The following is a 20,194-nucleotide window of genomic DNA, read 5'->3' as shown; positions in this document are numbered from 1 at the left end:
CTGTTGATATCCTACGAGTTTTCTACTCCAGTTTAATTAAAATTGGTTTTATTTCTATATGTGTAAAAACGGCTTGTTTGGATTGAGAAAATTTTTTTACGTGGAGGAGCGAACAACGTTTCGACCTTCTTCGGTCATCATCAGGTTCACAAAGAAATATTTTCTCAACCCAAACGAGCCGTTTTTACATATATATTTTTCTCTACATGTGGGTTTACTTGACATCACTGGTTGTATTTCTGTTTATAGAAATGTCTCATAATAAACTCGAGTTTGTGTTAGTCAAAGTTTGTTTGTTTGTTTTTGAATTTCGCACAAAGCTACTCGAGGGCTATCTGTGCTAGCCGTCCCTAATTTTGAAGGGTAAGACTAGAGGGAAGGCAACTAGTCATCACCACCCACTCTTGGGCTACTCTTTTACCAGCGAATAGTGGGATTGACCGTAACATTATACGCCCCCACGGCTGGGAGGGCGAGCATGTTTAGCGCGACACGGGCGCGAACCCGCGACCCTTGGATTACGAGTCGCACGCCTTACGCGCTTGGCCATGCCGGGCCTAGTCAAAGTTACTAATAATAATTTGTTATTTAAATTCGTTATGCATGTTTATATTTATTTACAGTAAAAGAGAGTAATAACAATTTTGGCAAACTTGCTTTATGTCATTCCTAACATAATGAATTAATTAAGATTTTAAAGACGTTGAATGTTTAATCATGTGAATGCCTTATAAAATTAATTTAAAATATATTAATAAAACTAGTTACGTCATCTGGAACCTATTTCTTTAAAAAAATATGAGAACCAATCAGAAAACAGTTTTTCTCCCTATGTGTTTCTTGTTAACCAATAGGCAAAGAGATAGAAAAGCGTTGCAATGTTTAAATGTTTTGAGGAAGTCCTAGTGCATGGACAACTATATATTCCAATTGCAAAATATAGTATGTGTTTGGTAAGTAACAACAGAGTCCATAATTAGGATAATATGTTATTGGAAATATAATTAAGTTATTTATTACAGATGTATAAGACATACTCTATTTGTAATATTAACTCAATATTTGTACTGATTACTTTAACTTTTATTTTCAGAGTACACGATACTATTACTAGTACCGTAGACGTAATGTATAAAAGCATAATATAAAGTATAATATATAAGTGTATACACTTAATTTACTAATTCATTAATAATGATAGGTATAACTACCAATATTTTTCAAGCCTCAAAGTTGGACTGTATTGTTCAATTCTGCTGCAATGAAGAAATATGTTTTCATCGATTGAATTAAGCCTATAGATTTACAACTTGTAATGGATTAATATGACTTACGCTGTTAATGTTATTTTACGGTCGCAACACAAAGGGTCACAGTAATAATTTAATATTATTAACTATTCTTTCCTGTTATTCTTTATCACTGGTTTATACACTTATATCAGTTCAACTCGTGTGTTAAAACGTAAATAAATGTAATTTGTCTATAGTTGGAATCACACATTGCGTCATTTTGATGATTTTCATTTTGTATTACTGTGTATGCTTCTCAGCTAATATCTGTTAGTAACCTAACATTAACAAGTATTTCTATAGCATTCAGCCAGTAAATGCAACTACGAGTTTATTAATTTCAATTCTTAACATAAGTCAACATAGTACGTTATGGTTAATTTGTAAAAAGAACCTCGCAAGTAAAAGTAGTTATGTTATCTCTATTTTTTCTGCTGCAAACTCAATGTACAAACAATGCATAACAAAACTCTTCCTTAAGTTATTTATTTGTTAATTTTGTTTCCCCAAAACTTATTTTTTTAATTCTTAGGAATATTTTTTTGTATAATATTAAATAAACTATAGTGCTGAGTAACTAATCTATTATGTTAATTAGTGTGACAAAATTATTGATGAAATTAATTAGTACTTCCAGTTCTTACTGTTTCAACCATTCCAGTGATTTAGTAATTTTGTTTGATAAGCACAAAGTGATGAAATGGCTTATCTTTGCTCTGTCTAAAACTTGATTTTTAAGAGTTATGTTTTTTTTTCTAGTCATCTTATGAGAATAATTGATAAATTTCATGTAATAGTTAATGTCCTAAATGAGACTGACAGTTAATTGATTGGTAAATTCTGTTAATTCCTTGGATCTAATAAGTAAGCTGTAATAGGAAAGTTTAGATTGTAGAAAATTCATTACCAAAACCCAGTGTTTTTGAAAATATGAGGTACACAGCTGAAACCAAGGCTAGACACTAGCAGTGCTTTAACTTTTTTATTTGTACATTGTTTTTTTTTAAGTTTGTTGGTTTGAAATAAAAGTTTTATAGAAATAATCCAAAGAATAAATTTGCAAATAACCTGTATATATTTACAGGCAACTTTCCTTTTGCATTTTTTCCCTCGGATTCTAAACTGTTTGGATGTGCATATTTTTTTATTTATATTTTCTTTGCTTAGGAAGTCTTGCTGTGCAATTTTAAATCATTGCCCTATACATACTTGGGGCCATTTATTCTAATACAGTTTATCCCAAGTGTGATATAACTTTGTTTTGTAAGTTAATTTGTAAGCAAAAATTTAAAATTGGTGACTGTTTCAAGTGCAAAACTACTTAAACATAGTATTTGAAATATAAACTAGGATATGGATTTTGAGTACATTTAAAGATGTGCAACACTGTTTTATTTTTATGTGCAAACTTAAGAGGGTTTTGCTGAATTTTTTAATTGTACCACAAGTGATTTTAAATTTTCATAATGTATACCTGTGAATTTTGAATAACCAAGCAAAGATCAAACAGTCATTTTGAAACAAATAAACTATAAAAGTATTGCTTGCTTGTGTATTCTGTACATGGTGCATCATTCAAGACACTGCTTTAAATCTGCCTGGACATGCTGTATTGTGATTTCTGTTTATATTGCACTTCACATACTCTCTTTGATTTATTTACATATAATAAAAAAAAGGTATTGAAATTTGTAAGTTCACATTCCAAAAATTTGATATTGTCCTTCCTTCACACACTCTTTAATGAAAAACTAAAAACTTCTCCAGAATCCAGTTTAACACATTCACTGTCAGTCAGTGGATGAACATATGACAACACTTGTATTAGGATCTCTTGTCATAAAAGCTTTGCTTGGTTGTAAATTTGTTTTTAAATATATTTTCTGATTGGCTTTTATAAAATGGATAAAAATATATGTAGTGATTCTTCAAAGCCCACACTGAAGCTTTGATGTGGTATTTCCATGACTATAATTTACCTTTAGTGTACAAAACATATCCCAAAACCATATATATATATATAAAAAGATCATGCACAGATATGGCACTCAAAAAATAATTTTGTTTCCAGAGCCAGTGAAACTTATGCATAGTTGAATAAGCATGTGCACCCATAAATATTATGTGATATTTTACATTATTAAAATGTTCCTAATGAAACCAAAAAACCCACTGAGACTTGGCACGAGTGTCAGTCTCTGATGTGGCACTGAATTTGCTAATACTTTTTACATATTGACATTTATTTCTAAGTAAATCATGATGAGTAAACTTGAAAGTCGTATAATCCATTTTTTCAGTTATTTTATTGGCAATAAACCTCTAAATAGCTACTAAAGCCTTACAAAATACATCAGGAGAAGTCTTACTTCTTCATTTACAAGCCAAGTTAATTTCCAATGTAATTTTTATCATTCAAACCAAGATTGTTCTTTTAATGGTTCTGTTAAAGTATTAGACTTAATGAGTAATTAACTTTGCATTAATGCTTAATATACTTTAATGATTTAGGGTTAACCCAAATAATTTCTTGACATAGTTCACAAATTTTAAATGTAATTAAACTTTCACTCTTTCAAATACATTTAGGCCCGGCATGGCCAAGTGTGTTAAGGCATGCAACTCGTAATCTGAGGGTCGTGGGTTTTCATTCCCGTCACGCCAAACATGCTCACCTTTTCAGCCGTGGGGGCATTATAATGTGAGGGTCAATTCCACTATTTGTTGGTAAAAGAGTAGTCCAAGAGATGGTGGTGGGTGGTGAAGACTAGCTGCCTCTCCTCTAGTCTTGCACTGCTAAATTAGGGACGGCTAGCACAGATAGCCTTCGAGTAGCTTTGTGCGAAATTCAAAAAACAAACAAACAAATACATTTTTCTGTAGTTTTTAAATATTTTTAATGAGGTTCCACTATAGTATAAAATAGTTTACTATAATATGTATTTTGCATCACACTTTTCTTATAACACAAGTAATTATTTTTGTAGTTACTATTAACTTTGAATGTAAGATTATTTGTTAAAGGAATCCAGAATCTTCCTGAGAAGCTCGTGTTTGTAGTTCACGTAAGTGCTATCCATTTTAGAGTAAGAGCTTTTATAATATAGTTTACAAATACTATTGAATTTCCTTTAAAAAATTTCCTCTTAGCACATAACTCTGGCAAACAGTTATATTTTTGGCCTTTACTTATTAGTTTCTGACATGGCTAGATTATTAAGAATGTTCTGTCTAGAATTAATCAAACTAATTGTTTGATTAGATTACTGTGATTGCTCTTTGGAAATGTCATTCTCAGTATATTTTCCTCCCTAGTCAATAAAGGACAAAGAAAGGATAATCAATTCTGTGTTTATAATTTACATTAGAATGCTCACTAAATTTGTGAATTTGAGGGGTTTGCAAAAAAATCTAAAACTGTGGTATGCTTTTCTACAATCTAAGCTCATGTAGTTGTGGGCAGGACTTAGTCTATTGATGAGGATGAATATGAACTTTTTGAGCTGTTATTTGTCATATGTACTGGATATGAATCTCCTATAAACCCCTCAGTGTACATATTTTGTGTGTAGCATGTTTTTATAATAGCAGGTACTTTGTCCTTCTTCCTTATTGATCACTGAGAGAAATCTGTTGAATCCCAGTGTTTTACTCTCAATTTAAAAGTTTTGAGATTGTATACAGTATGGGTTATTTCCATGGAATGTAGGGGTGAAAAGTCGTTATTTCAGAATTTGTTTCTAGTTATGTAAATTCATAAGTTAAATTATTGAACTATTCTACTCATTTCTGTGATGATTGAGCTCGTATATAGCTAAAAGTACAATTTACTCTGCATTATATATAAATACACTTGTCAATTTAAGACTGTTTGTAGAATGCTGTTTCATTATAAAGCATGACACCATGAAGAATTCCTTAGATTAGATGATGTGTTAGTAAATTCAGTATATAATGTAAGAGGAGCAACCAGACCTTGCATGTTTTTCAGGTCAGATGTGAATTCATGTGAATAGTCTTGTTCTTCAGTTACTTTATATCTCTTTGTATGACAGTTACATAAGCTGTGTTATTGATAGGTGTGTGTCATACTTTTCATATAATATTGCACATCATGATATAGCAATAAATAACTATCTTAAAACGGTTTTACATTGTATTTGTCTATTAAAAAACTTGATTTTCTGGCCAGCATTTCCATTTAACCACTTTGCTTTGCCTGATGTCATCCTTGTTATATGCATAGGGAAAATATCACATTATTGCAAAAAATTTAAAATCTATCTAATAGAGGTCTTTTATTTTATACTGTACATTTTATGCAATAAAAGAATGTTTTCTTAACTTAGAAAGAACCTAAGCCTTAAAAACATGATTTACTTTTAAAAAATACACATTTCTATGGTTTTAGGGTTATTGAATATCATTAAGAATGTTAATTTTGTTAACTTTCAACATTTTTTTTACGTTGTTAATATATAGCAAAACTCTGAAGTCAGATGATTGTAAAATCTAAAACTCCACTTAGTCGAGGAGGGCGCCGAAGATCCCTCACTAGTGCAATCCGTGGTTCAAATGTGTTTTCCCCGAGATCACGGAAAACAAGCAATGGCAGCTCCTTCATTAAGAAAAGCAGTGTTGATTCTTGCATGAAAGTAGTAGTTCGGGTAAGGCCAGAGAATGAGAGAGAACAAAGTGAAAACTTCCACACAGTTGTACGTTCATTAGACAAACATCTTCTAGTATTTGACCCCAAGGAAGATGAAAGTGATTTTTATTTTCATGGCAAAAAGCAGGTTCGAAGAGATTTGTTGAAGAGACCAAATAGAGACTTAAAGTTTGCTTTTGACCATGTCTTTGGGCCACAAGAAAGTAATCAAGATGTGTTTGAAAGTACAACAAAGTCTATCATTGACGGTCTTCTGAATGGTTATAACTGCTCAGGTAAAAACCATTTAATGATTTTAGATTCACAAAAATATTGTGTGTGTGTGTGTGTATATAAACTTTTTTTAAAAATTGTGATTTTTTAGCTTAAGTGTATGAGTAACTCAATAAATATAGGTTTATACATGTTCAAAGTGTAGTTTGGTATAATGATTTTAATGTTCTGGTTTTACTATGTAGGTTATGTAGAGTAAATTTGTCATGATTTGTTTTTTCAGATTTTCATGCACATGCAGTTTCATGTTGTATAAAATTATAAAATATGCAGCTTGCTTTAATGCTTATTACAGTTTCTTCAATAAGCCTTAATGTATATGTTATAAAAAATAAAATAAAAATGTAGTTGGAAGAATTAGTTAAAATGTGGTATATAAAGATTAGATCAAAATGTGAAACTTTCTATTTCACGTTGTTTCAAACCAAGTGGTTAATTGTGTCTTTTAAAATTTATTGAGTTCTTTCTATAGCAGCAATACAGATTGTGCATATTTTTCAGGTTTTAGGTATACAGTTAGTAAGGCTGTATTTATTGTTTTACCCATTTTAGTGTTTGCTTATGGAGCTACTGGAGCTGGTAAGACACACACCATGTTAGGGACACCTTCTAATCCAGGTTTAACATTTCTCACAGTAATGGAACTCTACCAAAGAATTGAAAGCATAAAAGAGAATAAAATCTGTGATATATCAGTTTCCTACTTAGAGGTAAAGTATCAAGGAAATATTTATTTGTATAAAGATATGCACATCTGTACTGTGTTTGTGTAAATTCATTGCATTTAAACATAGACTGTTTTAGCAGTTAAAAATTATCTTACTGGTTCATTGCATTTCATTAATTCTCCTTCCCTGCATAACTACACTGCAAATAGTTCTTGTGTTACAATGAAGTACTTAGTATTAGGATAGATTAAACAACATTTTTTTTTCAACTTTGTAATTGTTAATTTATTGTATATAAGACAAGATGAGCTTTAAGTACTTCTCAACATTTTGAACCATAATTTTAGAAAGAAACATTAATTGGAGAAAAAAAATCCTAAGTTCCAAAACTTTTAGTTACTCTTTACACATATCAGTAATATAAGCATGAACATTCATTTAATAATTTTAAAAGTAAAATTTGATTGTTACCAGATATTTCTAATTGATCAATTATGTCAAAAAGTGGTCTAAAGCTTATATTTAATATATATATATTTAAATAACTGAATTATATGTACAGTGTTTTGAGTTTGCTTTTACTTACCACAGTGACCACATTTAATTTTAAGTAGCTAGACTGAATTGTCTATGACAACATGAATTAAACATTTATTAATGATCGTAGCCATGAATTCTTTACTTTTAGAAACTAAGATAAATTTTGATAAAACATGAAATATATTTGATTGGTTTATTTTGTATTGTAGTAAAGAAAGGCTCTAAAAGCCATACATCATTTAATTCATTGTGAAAATTTTTGTAAAGCATATTCTTGGGAATAGAAATAGCAGGTGTACCAAGTTTGTCCCTAAAGTAAGCAAAAGGTTAAAATTGAACCTCCTCTTAAACATAAAGACTTATCAAGTGATATGAAGTTCTTTCCACATGTTTTAGATGTATGTAAATTGACAATTATAGAACATTGAAGTTAAATATTCAAGATAGGCATGTATCTTTTTGGAAAAAAGGTGGCTGTGAGTAAAAACAGTTTTGCTCAAGTACAATATAAAGGAAAAGCATTAGAAATAGAAGTATAATAAACTTCAGTGATGGGAGCTGTGGAGAATTATAGAAAGATAGAGAGTTGATAAATTGGAAATTAGGAAGAAAAAAAAAAAGGCTGACTGAAAATGTAAAAAATGTAATAGTAAGGATTTCTTCAAATACTTCTGTCGTAAGCAATATATTAGGATGGGTCTGAGGCCTTAGAGAGGTGATACAGGAAAGAGATGTATTTGATGATTGTGGAGTGGCTGGGTTATGAAATACTACTTTTTCTTCAGTTTTCACCAAATAAAATTTGAGCAATATTCATTATTTTAAACAGTTGTTAGATGTAAACAAAAATAAATGAGATGAACATGCACATGAATTTTAAGCTTCTGAAGAAAAATATGGGAAGTTTAAAGCATGGTAAAGCAATTGAGCCAAGTGATATTTAATCCAGTGTTTTAAAGGATTGGATAAGTGAGCCACATACTATTTCTTCTGATGTTGGCAAATGCTATCCCTCCTTTCAAGGTGATAAAATTGTCTTCGTAATTGTAGGAAAATTAGTCTAATATCAGTAATTATAAAAGTTTCTCCATAAAGTCATTTAATAAAGTTTAAAATTTTGCTGGGTAATCAGCATGGTTTTACTTGGGAAAAATCTTGTCTTATTAATCATTTGATGTTTTTTGAAGAGGTTAGTGATTATGTAAATGAGGATACATGTGAATTTCATGTATTTGGATTTATAGAAAATGATGCGACATAAAAACATTTCTTAAAAAGGTCTATAGGTGTAGGGAAAAGATTGGTTCATTAGGATAGAAATGTTGTTACATGAGAGTAAATTAAACAAATGAAATTGTTTTGTCTTGAAAAGGAAGAGTTTGAAGGGACTTGATTGAGGTGTTTAAGATGTTATGAGAGCTGGTAGTGTTGATGCATCATTCTTTTTCATGTCTGTTGGTGAGAATGGTAACACTAGAGGAAACAAATGTAAATTTTGGCAGGGTAGGAGTCATCTTCAACTAAGACAGCTTTATTTTTTTTAACATGGTGTTGTTTTTTGAAACAAGTTGCTTTCAGATGTGATGAAAGTAGTTAATTTCAGGGAAAGCGATAGATATTTGAATGATAAAGGCTAGATTTGAATTTTTAAATGTTTAATTTAGTGAATGGGATGGTCTAGGTTGTTCCTCTAATATTATTTTGTGTGCGTTACAAGTTAAGCATGTAAATGTTTTTAAATGTTTGATTTATTATTTTTAGCCTTGTAGACAAGAAATTCAGGTAATTATGTTGTGAATCGCATGAAATGTTAGAAATCTCTTGAAAGCATCTATGATTAACCAAAAATGAATGAATTAAAAAGAGAAGTACTTATTTCAGTTATAATTAGCACAAAAATGCTTAAAATATGGATCATTTTTAACAATGAATCGGTGAGTAGTTTAATACACAAGACTGCAATTACAAGAGATAAAGTCATTCTACTTGGTACATAATATATTTTCTCTTGTTTGATATTTTTGTCAAACTGATAACTACTGTTTCAGCTCTCATCAACACAACTAAATAGATGATGATGAATATTGTCCATGTGAAGTTTATAAATTAATCATCATTTGGGTAGTAACTGGTGTGGAATTTATTCTTTGTTACAGTTGTATTATTTCATGGCAAAGTATAAACTGGAAAATTGCAAATCTGTGTTTGCATTAATTCACATAAAATAACCATTACTAATATAAATATAAATAACAAATATTGTCTAAAATTAGAAGTTATTTATGTTTTCCAAATAATTATACCAATATAAAAGAAGGTATGAAAAGCTTGAAATTATTCTTTCTTTCTTTTTTTTTTAGATAACCTTGTTTAAGTATTTTTAAATCTTTTTATGTTGATGGAACTCTAAGATTGATTTTAAGTTATTTTAACAATTATAAAATGTAATTAACTTGTTATATTTTCTGTTATGTTTAACATTAAAATGAAGCTGGAGAAGTTGAGACTGAAATAAGTAGCAGTAATTGTAATAAGATAAAACTTAGCTTGTATTATTTTGCCTTGGATTTTTTTTTTTAATGACTGGGAGACATGATGGATGTATGATTTAGTAAATTATGATTTCTATATTCAACATTTATACTTCTTCATAAGTACTCACATGTATTGTTCATGCTGGAAGAGAAAATACAGGCATTAGGATTTATAACTTACTAAGTAACTTGTAGAGCACCAAATAATTTGATTACATGCTACTTATTAATGACAATACCTCTACTACTACTGGATTTTTTTTATTGTCTTCATTCTTTGCTGAAATCAAGACCATTTCTGTGTTTAACAAGTAAAGCTTGCTTAACCAAGAGGTACTGTTCTCTGCAATTATTTGTATACTATCTTTAAGTTTCTTTGGGAAGTTTTAAGTTTAACCAAGAATCTGAAAAAAGTTCATTTGGGGGTAAGGAACAAAAATGTTAAATCAGGTAAACCCGTAAAATGAGAAGCCTTACTTATGTTATTACAATTCTTATTTCTTAAGGTATTTGGTATTGGTAAAATGTTCTGTTGAATGAAAAAGTGTTACTCATCTTCCTTTCCCAGGAAAAATGAAAATATGATAAAATGATACTTTTCTTCAGAACATTATTATGACACTATTTTATGGTAAAAACTATCACAATAACACTACACCAAAAAAAATTAAAATGGTTATCTTTAACACAGTATGGATAAATAAATGTGACTCAGCTACAAAATTTTGTCAGTTATCACATCTTATATGTATTTGTTGTGCATAATCTCTTTCGTTTTTGTAATGGATACTTGTTTCTTATATTTTACGCTTGATACCCATCCTAGAAAACCAGTATCTCCATTTGATAGTTAAGAGTTTGCTCCTTCAGTGTTCCTTTCAATGTAGTTATTGTCTGTATAATCGTATGATAGTGGAAAGGTGCATGTGTGTTATTGGATACATGTATGTTCAAGAAATTGAGTTATGAGGTGCCATGTTTTGAGTTAAATTGATTTCTTACACTTGTTTTCTTGGCATCATGAATGTGTTATTGGATAGTTTGCCCACTAGTCAATTTGAACAAGAGATTGTGGAAAGTCAGCTACTTTGCATAATAATATACTTTCTACACAACATGGTTATTAGGAAGTGCCTATCAAACACACTCACTGGCTGAATATAGGCTTAAGAGTAATTAGCAGTGACTCAACTACTGCAAGGAACAGACTTTATGAATCCAAGTTAAATATGCAGAAGAGTTATTTTAATCTTGCATTTGACACAAAATTTGTGTCTTCTGAGTTTATATCAACACCATTGAGCACGTGTACTATTTGTAGATGAATAAAGTTTTGTATGCCTCAAAAGGTAAAGATGAAAAATATGCTTGGTGTAACATTGTTAAACATAATAGTTTTTGGTAGTGGCTCATTCGTGCTGCAGGAGTGCATCAGTATGAATGGATATACAGATGTTATGAAGCAGAAAAATGGCTGGTATCATACTGCAGGATTGTGGTTTATAAAAATAATAATAATAATAAAGACATAGTTATAAAGAATACCTCATACCAATCTTGTAAAACATCTGTTGATTGTATTTAGATGCTAATTCATTTTACACATCAGAGAGCTTTGCACTGTATTAACTAAAAAGGAATATTATTCTTCATGGGGTTGGGCATAATCTTGTGGTAAATACGGTGTTTCTCAAAATTTTTACATGGTACTCTTCCTCTTTTGTGGAGTAAACAAAATTAGGTGCACCACTATCACTAAATATTTAAAATAGTAATGTATGCAGGTTCAGTGAGAGAAGTGTGTAAGTGTAGAGTAGATTAACCTTTTTAATTTTTTTTTTAATTTGATTTTTTCACATGAACATCCCATAATATATTCCACAAGTGGCTGGAGAATGCCTGGTTGTGGATGTGCAATAAAGGAATGGCAATCAAATTCCACTATTTGATTTGAATATTCCAAGAATTTACAGTGGGCATTATTGACTAATTTCCTGCATTTTAATGTCAGTTCAAAATTAGAATGAATAAATTATGGTAATTAGGGAGAAAAGCTATTTTTAAATATACTTAAGTTTTGTTTATTAGATTGAATAACAACTGTGAGATTAAAAACTTGCCCTCATATTTTTTATGAGTCAATTTACAGTAAACTTTAATTACAAATGAAAGATATAACTTTATAGTTAACACCTGTAAAAATGTTATTTTCACTGCATCTGGCATGACAAATCTATTAAATGATGACACCTAATAGAAGTGAAGTATGTTAGCTAATACTTAATGGAAATGAATGTGTTTTATTAATATTGTGTTCAATAATATGCTATTACTTACACCAGTACCAGGTATTTATGAAAACCAAAATGTAAGACTGAACATGCATTTCATGAATAATTTTATGACTGTAAAACATGTGTAAAAAGATATATAAATTTTTATGAAAAATCTGTTCTGTATTTTATTTGTTGTTCTACAGGTTTATAATGAAACTATTCGGGATCTTCTCATGCCATCATCTCCACTTGCTGTTAGGGAAGACCCACAGAGAGGTGTAGTGATCAGTGGATTATCTTATCACAAGGTAAAATATGTTTGATAATTTGTGATGAAAGGTATTTTCATAGCTGTGGGTGAGAATTGTGCACTAATAATAAAATTTATGTGCATAAACTAAATAATATTATTTGGTTTGTTGGATTTTCAAAAATGTGAATTTGTTAAAATTATTGACAATGTGAATTATATTAGTTGAAAAGTTGTGTACAGTTTTAATTTGAGAGCCCAATTGTTTTGTATTAAACATCCACATTAGTTGCAAATAAATAAAAATGTGTGTTCCAAACATGATAATTCAACTTTATTTTTGTTATTGCATGATCTTTCTAGCTTCTTGAAAACATTTCGGCGTTCAGGTACAATCCGATTTAAAATTTCATGTATCATACTTTAGTTATCATTCAATGCGAATATGTAAAATAGTTGTTTACAGGAAAAGCATTTTTCTTTTTAAGACTACTTAAATAGAATTAATATAAAGTTATGCAGTATTAAAATGTATTTTTGGTATTGCCAATTGCTTATCTTTTAAAAAAATTAGTCATGATTCTAAACCAAGCTTAATTCACTATACAGCGGTATGTCTCTGGATTTACAACGCTAAAATCAGGGGTTCGATTCCCTTGGTGGGCTGAGCAGATAGCCTTTGTGGCTTTGCTAAAAGAAAAACACAAACACTTAATTCACTTTCCAGATGAAGTCATTCATTAATATATAAAACTGTTGAATAATGATTTTACTCTTTATTTTTTTCATATTTATATATGTATTTCAACCTAGATGTAAATTGTCTTGACTTGTGGTCTTTTTTTCATCATGTGTTATAAATTTAAAGGTTCAGAACCTATGTCTTTCAATACAGTCTTGATTTCCTTCTGCTCTCTAAGCATTGCTTAAAATGTTATGCAGTCATGTGACTACTTTCTACCAGTAGTATTGCACCACTTATGTAGTGCAGCTAACTTCCTCTGCTATTCTTGCTTGATTTTCACTTTCTCAATTGGCACTGCGTTATGTAGGTGTGCATTTTCTCACGTGACTACAGTTTATAAATATGCTTCTTCACCATTTAAATCTTCCCCCCCCTGTGCACACATGCACATGGTTTTATTTTACAATGTTTGCATTTATTTCATTTATTATAAACTATCTTTGTATGAATTTGAGACCAGTGTATCAACTACTGAAATTTTTGTTTCAGTTGAAATGTTACTGGTATGACTTCCCAGGAATTGGGTTTGACTTTATTTGCAGAAAATGTACAAGCCTTAATTTGCAAGAAGCTAGGTTCACATGTTTGGCTGGTGATTTCTTTTTCTTTTCAAGGTGACATTATTTCAAAGAAGACAATTTAGGCTTTTCAAGAGTTTCTATTTTCTCCTAGTTGCTATACTGCCACATCATTCCCTTTGATGGAGAATTGTTCTCTTCTTATTTCTTCCAGTTTTATTAGGGAATCTGTGGAAACTTTAACATGTACATTTCAAACCTGGTTGATATACCCAAGGCAGGCATAGCTCAGATGTCCTTATTTCACAGTATCTGTGCTTAGTCTTTGTAACCTAAGTTATTTCAGATAAATTGTAAGTTAGATATTGACTACTACTTTTTTGTTTTGTTTTGGTAAATTTAATTATTTACACATTTGTTAATATTACGTACTTTGTGAGCTATTTAGTTGGTTATTAATAAATACTTTAAGTAGGTATGTTTCAGTAGTTTGTAAATTACATATCATTACTACTAGTAACATTAAATTGATTGTTCTGTTTGAATAACATTTTATCTCATCATTGTTAACTATGTGTCCTTTGTCATTTAAGTTAATTTGAATGTACTGTAAATTAGTCATTGATTATCAGTATGTTTTCTAGGTAAATTTAGTGGACTTGCATGTTAATTATTCTTGCATACTTTGTGGACTCAGTAAACTTTGATGGTTTGTCTGTGTGATAGCTGTAAATATATTGTTAACTTGATATTATTAGTTAGTTTGTACATTACATATTATTACTACAAGTAATATATAAATCATTGTTCTGTCTGATTAATTTTCTATTTTTATCATTGTTAACTGTGTGCTTTCTCATCCTAATTTTCCTTTGTGTAGGACTTAAGTATGCCTCCTTTGTCATCTAGGTTACTTTAGATAAATCGTAAGTTCAGTTTGATTAATAATGTGTTTTCTAGGTAAATTTAGATGGTTTGTCCATTTGATATTTATAAGTACTTTGCTTGGTTCCATTGCTAGTATATTTGTTTCTTTCTTGTTCAGAGGGCTGAGCTTTGCTTTGGCTCATTTTCCTGTGTTTGTAATACTAGAAACCTTATTTTGTCCTTCTAATCTACAATTTGGGGATTTTCCCCACAGTGCCTACATTATCAATGATTATTTGTTGCTCTAAGTTGAATGTTACAGTTTGAGGTCTTAATATTTGCACCAATCTGGGCTCTTTAAATGTTTTGTCTAGGGGTACAAACTCTTGCCCAGTATCTTCACTTTTTGAGTCTTTGTACTCTTCTTTCTGTAGATGAACTGTTTCTACTTGCTTCTTCCCTTTGATAGTCCAGACCACACTCACCTTCTCCTACAAGAAGCAGGATAGATGACATTCTTAATGACAGTTCATTCTTACCCTTGCACAGTACCTAGTTCATTTGAAAGTTTCTTCATTCCAATCTCATTTGGGCCCATCCTTTTGGTCTTCATATTTGGAGAGGGGCAGTTCACCTCATTCCTTACAGTTTCAGATCTTCTATTATTTTGGGTTGTGAGCTTCCTTGGAAGCTGACAGTCCCATGGGTCGGACTCGCATGCACTCTCTTAAGTGGGAACTTCTTGTTTGTTATAACTTCTCCTCAGAACCTTTGGACCATCAGTCAGAGCCAACCTAACTTGGTGGTTAGATGTAGAACAGCCAGGTGGGTATGCTCCTTACTCTACTACATCCAAAGTTAAAGTATATTCATAGACACATCCTCAACTGAGAGCCTTTAAGTGTGATCAGTCATGGAGTTTTCTCTTGGATCTTCTTTTTGGGCTCACAGTCTTAACTTACCATTTTCCTGACTTCCTGAATCTGTTCATAGATCATTTTTCTCCTCCTAGCAAGATTCTCCTCATTGAGTGGTTCCTTGATCCATAGGTGTGTTCTCAGCTGGGTACACCATATATGTCTTTGTCGTTCGTTGGAACTCCTAACTTCCTTTCCTTTAGTCTCCATTTCTATATCCATTAACTCTAGGGGTGGTTGCATTCTGTCAAGCTGGAAGGGGTCTTTGTATCTATGCATAACTTCCTATTTGACTACTCTTCATAGTTCTATCTTTATTCAAACCACTGTGTCTTGACCTACTGGTGGATCTATATTTGCCAGAGCAACCTTCACTTCCACTGCTCTGACCATTACCTCTGTCTTGGTCCCTCTTATGTCAACCTTGATTGGACATTGTTCATCCAATCATCCCCATACTCTGTCTTTCCACGTGGCTTTTATCAGCTCCGTTGTCTCAGTCCAGGGACTGCCTCCGTGTGTTGCATTTTTCCTTTCCCAATTCATTAGACCTTCTTCTATGTACATTTACTATATGTATAATATTGTACTTTCTGACTTTGATCTCTTTGCCATGGTTTCTGCCTTATTTCCTTCATCTTTTCTCATTCTTTTTAACAAAGGCTTTTCCACCTTGACCATGTCTAGCTCTTAGGTGGCCTTGTCAAACACCTTACATTTATTAGGTTTTGTGTGTTTTAAAATTCCCATGTCATTTCCACTTCTTTTGAGTTATGTATCCTCCATATTTCTTTGATTTACCTGATTTGGATCTTAATGTGGTCCTTTATGCCTTTCTTGTCTTCTCTTTGGATCTTTTTCTTTGTGTTCCATCTGTCATCTTTCCCTCAAAACCTATTTCCTTCTTCTCCTTGCTTTCAGACATTTTAAATCAGATGTTTGTGCCTTTTAATGTAATCTGCCTCCTCTACCATTATTCTTATACCATCCTACATCCTAAGCAGTCCTTCCTCCCTCAGACCTATACTGCACATAATATGTGTAGGGCTAGCCTGTGGATATCACTGTTTAGAATTATTTGCACTGCATGTGTACCAAAAGCTTTTCATTCTACTTGCATCTTCCTGTTCCCAGACAGTTTCTTTTTACCTAAGACACTGACAGCCAGAGAAGAGGATAAATTCTTTTCACTAATTCATCTGACCTATTTCTTACCTCTATGACTGATCGGACCTTGATCATTTATTATATCCAGTGAGGGCCTTCAAGTATCACATTGTCCATGTTAATAGCTTTAGAGGTGCTATACATTGACTTTTTATTCAATGGGATCCTTCAGTTTCCTAGGATTTATCACCAGTTATTTTGTTGAGGAGGTTAAGAATATTGATTCATGTCACTTATTTTATGCTCCCACAGTCAAATTCATAATATTTCTGTTTTTAGCAGCACTCTAGAAGAAATTGTATAGGCTGGTATGTAGAGCTCTCCCAATACTTTCATCTCACATTATATGAATGACTTAGCAATATCTTCCTGTGAGGGTTTTGAACTACTCCATGTGCCTATTTTAACCATTTACACAAACTATATGGAGGTGTGAGTATCTTCATCACTAATACTGTCTCATCTTTACTTTCTAGAGTCTTTACCTCTACTTTATTGGATCTCACTCTGTGGTGAGTTTTACATAGGTAGATGTACTTGATCAAATCAATTCTGCATTATCAACCATTAACATGGTATACTTTATCTAGATTGTAATAGGCTCTGTGGAAATGAGATGTTCCATAAGATTGCCTAGAAGCATGGACTATCATGAGTGAAGTATAAAATAATCTTGGCTATTCCTTCTGATCTCTGGATGGAATTAACTGGGGTCAGTCTGCTTTTAAAAATACAATGAATTTGGTTTGCCAATTGCACTGTTTTCAGAGCATTGATTCTCATGTTTCTCTAGTGTGCATTTTGCTCCCTTCCTCCACCACCACCATATTTTAATAGTGGAACTAGGGATTCCTTACCACACTAGGTTTCCAATTACTGAGGTGTTGAACAAAGATTCTTCCTCCAAATGTTTGAGTGAATTTCCTGCACTCTTGAAGAAGAGGGCAAAGTTTGGGTCCCTCCTACCCAGAACCCTGGATGGTTTTTTTATTCCCAGCTATTAGTAAGAGAAGCACTAACCTATATGGGAGCTTCCTTATAGTATTGGTTCAGATTTGATGCTTAGCTTTCTGATTTGGTTGTATGGGGACTTTTTTTTTTATCAATATTGGTTCAGAAGATTGTTCATAGAAGAATGTTCATTGTCTCTCTGTTATTATAAACACAGAGTGTTCCCATCTTGAGTCCTTGGTTGAGCACAGTTTGTTCCATGATTTTGGGGACAAGTAGAATTTCACTCTACCACATGATTGAAAGAGAGGATGAGTGTTCATAATTCCAGAATGGCTAAGTTCTGTTTCCTCAGGTTGAGTATGGCATACAGGATTCCCTCATTACAAGTTTGGAGTGTTGCCTTTTGTACTTCAGATTGAGGTGAGAACTTGTACATTTTGGCGTTTCTTACCTTCTTGACATGATTCTGGTGACTTGGAATCCACTCACAATTGTGTGTGTGTGTGTCGTGGTCCATATATCTTAGTCACCAGCTTAGATTTGGAGATCATAGCCAAGCAGTGGAATTTCAGTTACCTGGGCAATAGGGGTGATGGATCTGTCAAACTCCACCCACATGGCAGGAATTAGGTTTAGAGTGAAGAGAATACCTATTTTGTATGTAGTGTGGCTTCTCCTTTATGGTGCTCATCTTCTATTGGCATGTTCATGATCTACATTTTTGCATTTTCTATGAATAATGCCTTTATCAATATGGAATTTTAGCTGTAGTATTAGAGGAGGTGAGTATGTATTGGAAGTTAACATTTTCTTAAATCACAAATGTATTTCCCACCCTTCCTCCCCACTAAGAGCCAGTGTTAGACTGAGGACTGCGAATGAATCAGTTTTGAAAAAGGGATAATATTATCTGAATGAGGTGCTTATACACCGTACCAGGATAGTGGATGCATTGACATAGATGAAGTGTCACATTGTTTAAAAAAAAATTGTTTACTTCAATTTATGTTTATAGACTGTCAGTATATGAATGTACAGGTGAAATTGCTACATGTCAGATATGGATATTTTATTTTGATATATACCTGATTGTATGACAATAGCAAACTTGTGATACCTTTTCAGTTGTCAGTATAATTTTATTCTAGCCAAAGGATGCTGAACACTTGTTAAACATGTTGGACTTTGGTAACAAGAACAGGACTCAACATCCAACTGATGCAAATGCAGAGTCTTCTCGTTCTCATGCTGTTTTTCAAGTAAGATTTCTCATTTTTATACATGTATGTATTACCTCAACTATATGTACATAATTTGATGCACTGTTGGTTTAAAATATTAATATTAAAACATTGTGTATCTACATTAGGAATTTATATTTCGAAGTATCTTAAATGAATCAGTTAATAAGATATTAATTGCTTTAAAAATCTCAAGAAGACTTGTTTACATCACTTATTACCAAATAAGAACAAAGATAAGATATGTTTAAATAAAATCTATTATGTATTGTAAAAATTTCCCAAATTTTCACTTGTTGGTTTTACAATTTTACATTTTATCAAAAATTCTTGTCCCAACTTCTGATAACAAACTAGATTCAGTACTTATATAAATATCTTTTGCATTTTGTCTTAAATATCTACAAGTTATCTATGTTGATTTGTCACTGACCATTTTCATAAATAGTTGTTTTCACTAGTATCTTGTCTCTTAAAACTCGTGATTTTCACAGATTCTACGCATAAGCTCGTTTATTAGTAGAATGAAATAAAATGCATACTTCTGTTTTTGTTAGAAAATTGATGTTTCCACTGGGAGTGAAAATATGCAAGTTTTTGAAGTTTTAAAGCTAATGTGAAATGCATCAGTGGCAAAATATTTCTTAATGCAAAAATAAAAGGTGTTGTACACTAATAACACTTAAAAAAAATTAGCTAATAGAATATAATAATTTATTGGATTGATCGGCTTATGCTGAATTTGATTTTTTTCTCTGCATACAGTATTCCTTGTATGACTACTATTGCTGTGTAAGAAAACTTTTGTTCAACACAGTCAAGTTGTTCCCTTTTTCTTATAATTTATTTTAAAAATAACATAAAATAGTCTTTAATTTATGATTATGACAGAGCTACATCAAAGATGTGTGAAAAATTGTGGTAACAATTTGAGATGTGTAATTTGATAATAGGAATATTAGACTATATCAGAAGTGAAAGTCTGCTGGTATTTGGTACCAGGACTTGTTTGATCTTTTCATCCAACTAGCATGTTTTCCATTGTGTTGTTAGAAAGGAGACGTATCGCAGCTCTCAGAGTCTAAGTACTCATTAAATGTTGTTGAAAAGGATCAGTAAATGGTCAAATGATATTAGTTCTTGCTAACAAAATATGATTTAGCTGAATTGACATCAGTCAGTGTTAAACCAGTTAGGTAGTCTCATCTGGCTGTGTCATTTGTGTGATTGGTCAATAAAAAAAGATATCCAAATGATGTATTTTATTTGCTGATACACTGTTA

The 20,194-nt window shown here is 31.5% G+C and overlaps 1 protein-coding gene across 2 annotated transcripts in view; it reads left to right on the top strand.

Moving 5' to 3' along the window:
• Nucleotides 1-855: 855 nt before the first annotated feature.
• The window catches only part of LOC143234904 (kinesin-like protein KIF18A), an 86,890-nt gene continuing 67,551 nt past the window's right edge, over nt 856-20,194 (top strand). Inside the window, exons 1-5 of one of the 2 annotated variants that reach the window (XM_076472600.1) lie at nt 856-953; nt 5,775-6,236; nt 6,787-6,944; nt 12,456-12,560; nt 18,819-18,929. In XM_076472600.1, coding sequence (XP_076328715.1) covers nt 5,792-6,236; nt 6,787-6,944; nt 12,456-12,560; nt 18,819-18,929 — 819 coding nt within the window. In that variant the 5' untranslated portion in view covers nt 856-953; nt 5,775-5,791. Of the gene's footprint in view, nt 954-5,774; nt 6,237-6,786; nt 6,945-12,455; nt 12,561-13,997; nt 14,119-18,818; nt 18,930-20,194 lie in introns of those variants that run through there. The other variant, XM_076472601.1, reaches the window with a different exon arrangement.

This window comes from Tachypleus tridentatus, chromosome 12, assembly GCF_004210375.1.
Source record: "Tachypleus tridentatus isolate NWPU-2018 chromosome 12, ASM421037v1, whole genome shotgun sequence".
In the NCBI taxonomy this organism is placed as follows: Eukaryota; Metazoa; Arthropoda; class Merostomata; order Xiphosura; family Limulidae; genus Tachypleus; species Tachypleus tridentatus.
The sequence above is the reverse complement of the archived record's forward strand: the minus strand, read 5'-3'. Positions and strand labels throughout refer to the sequence as shown.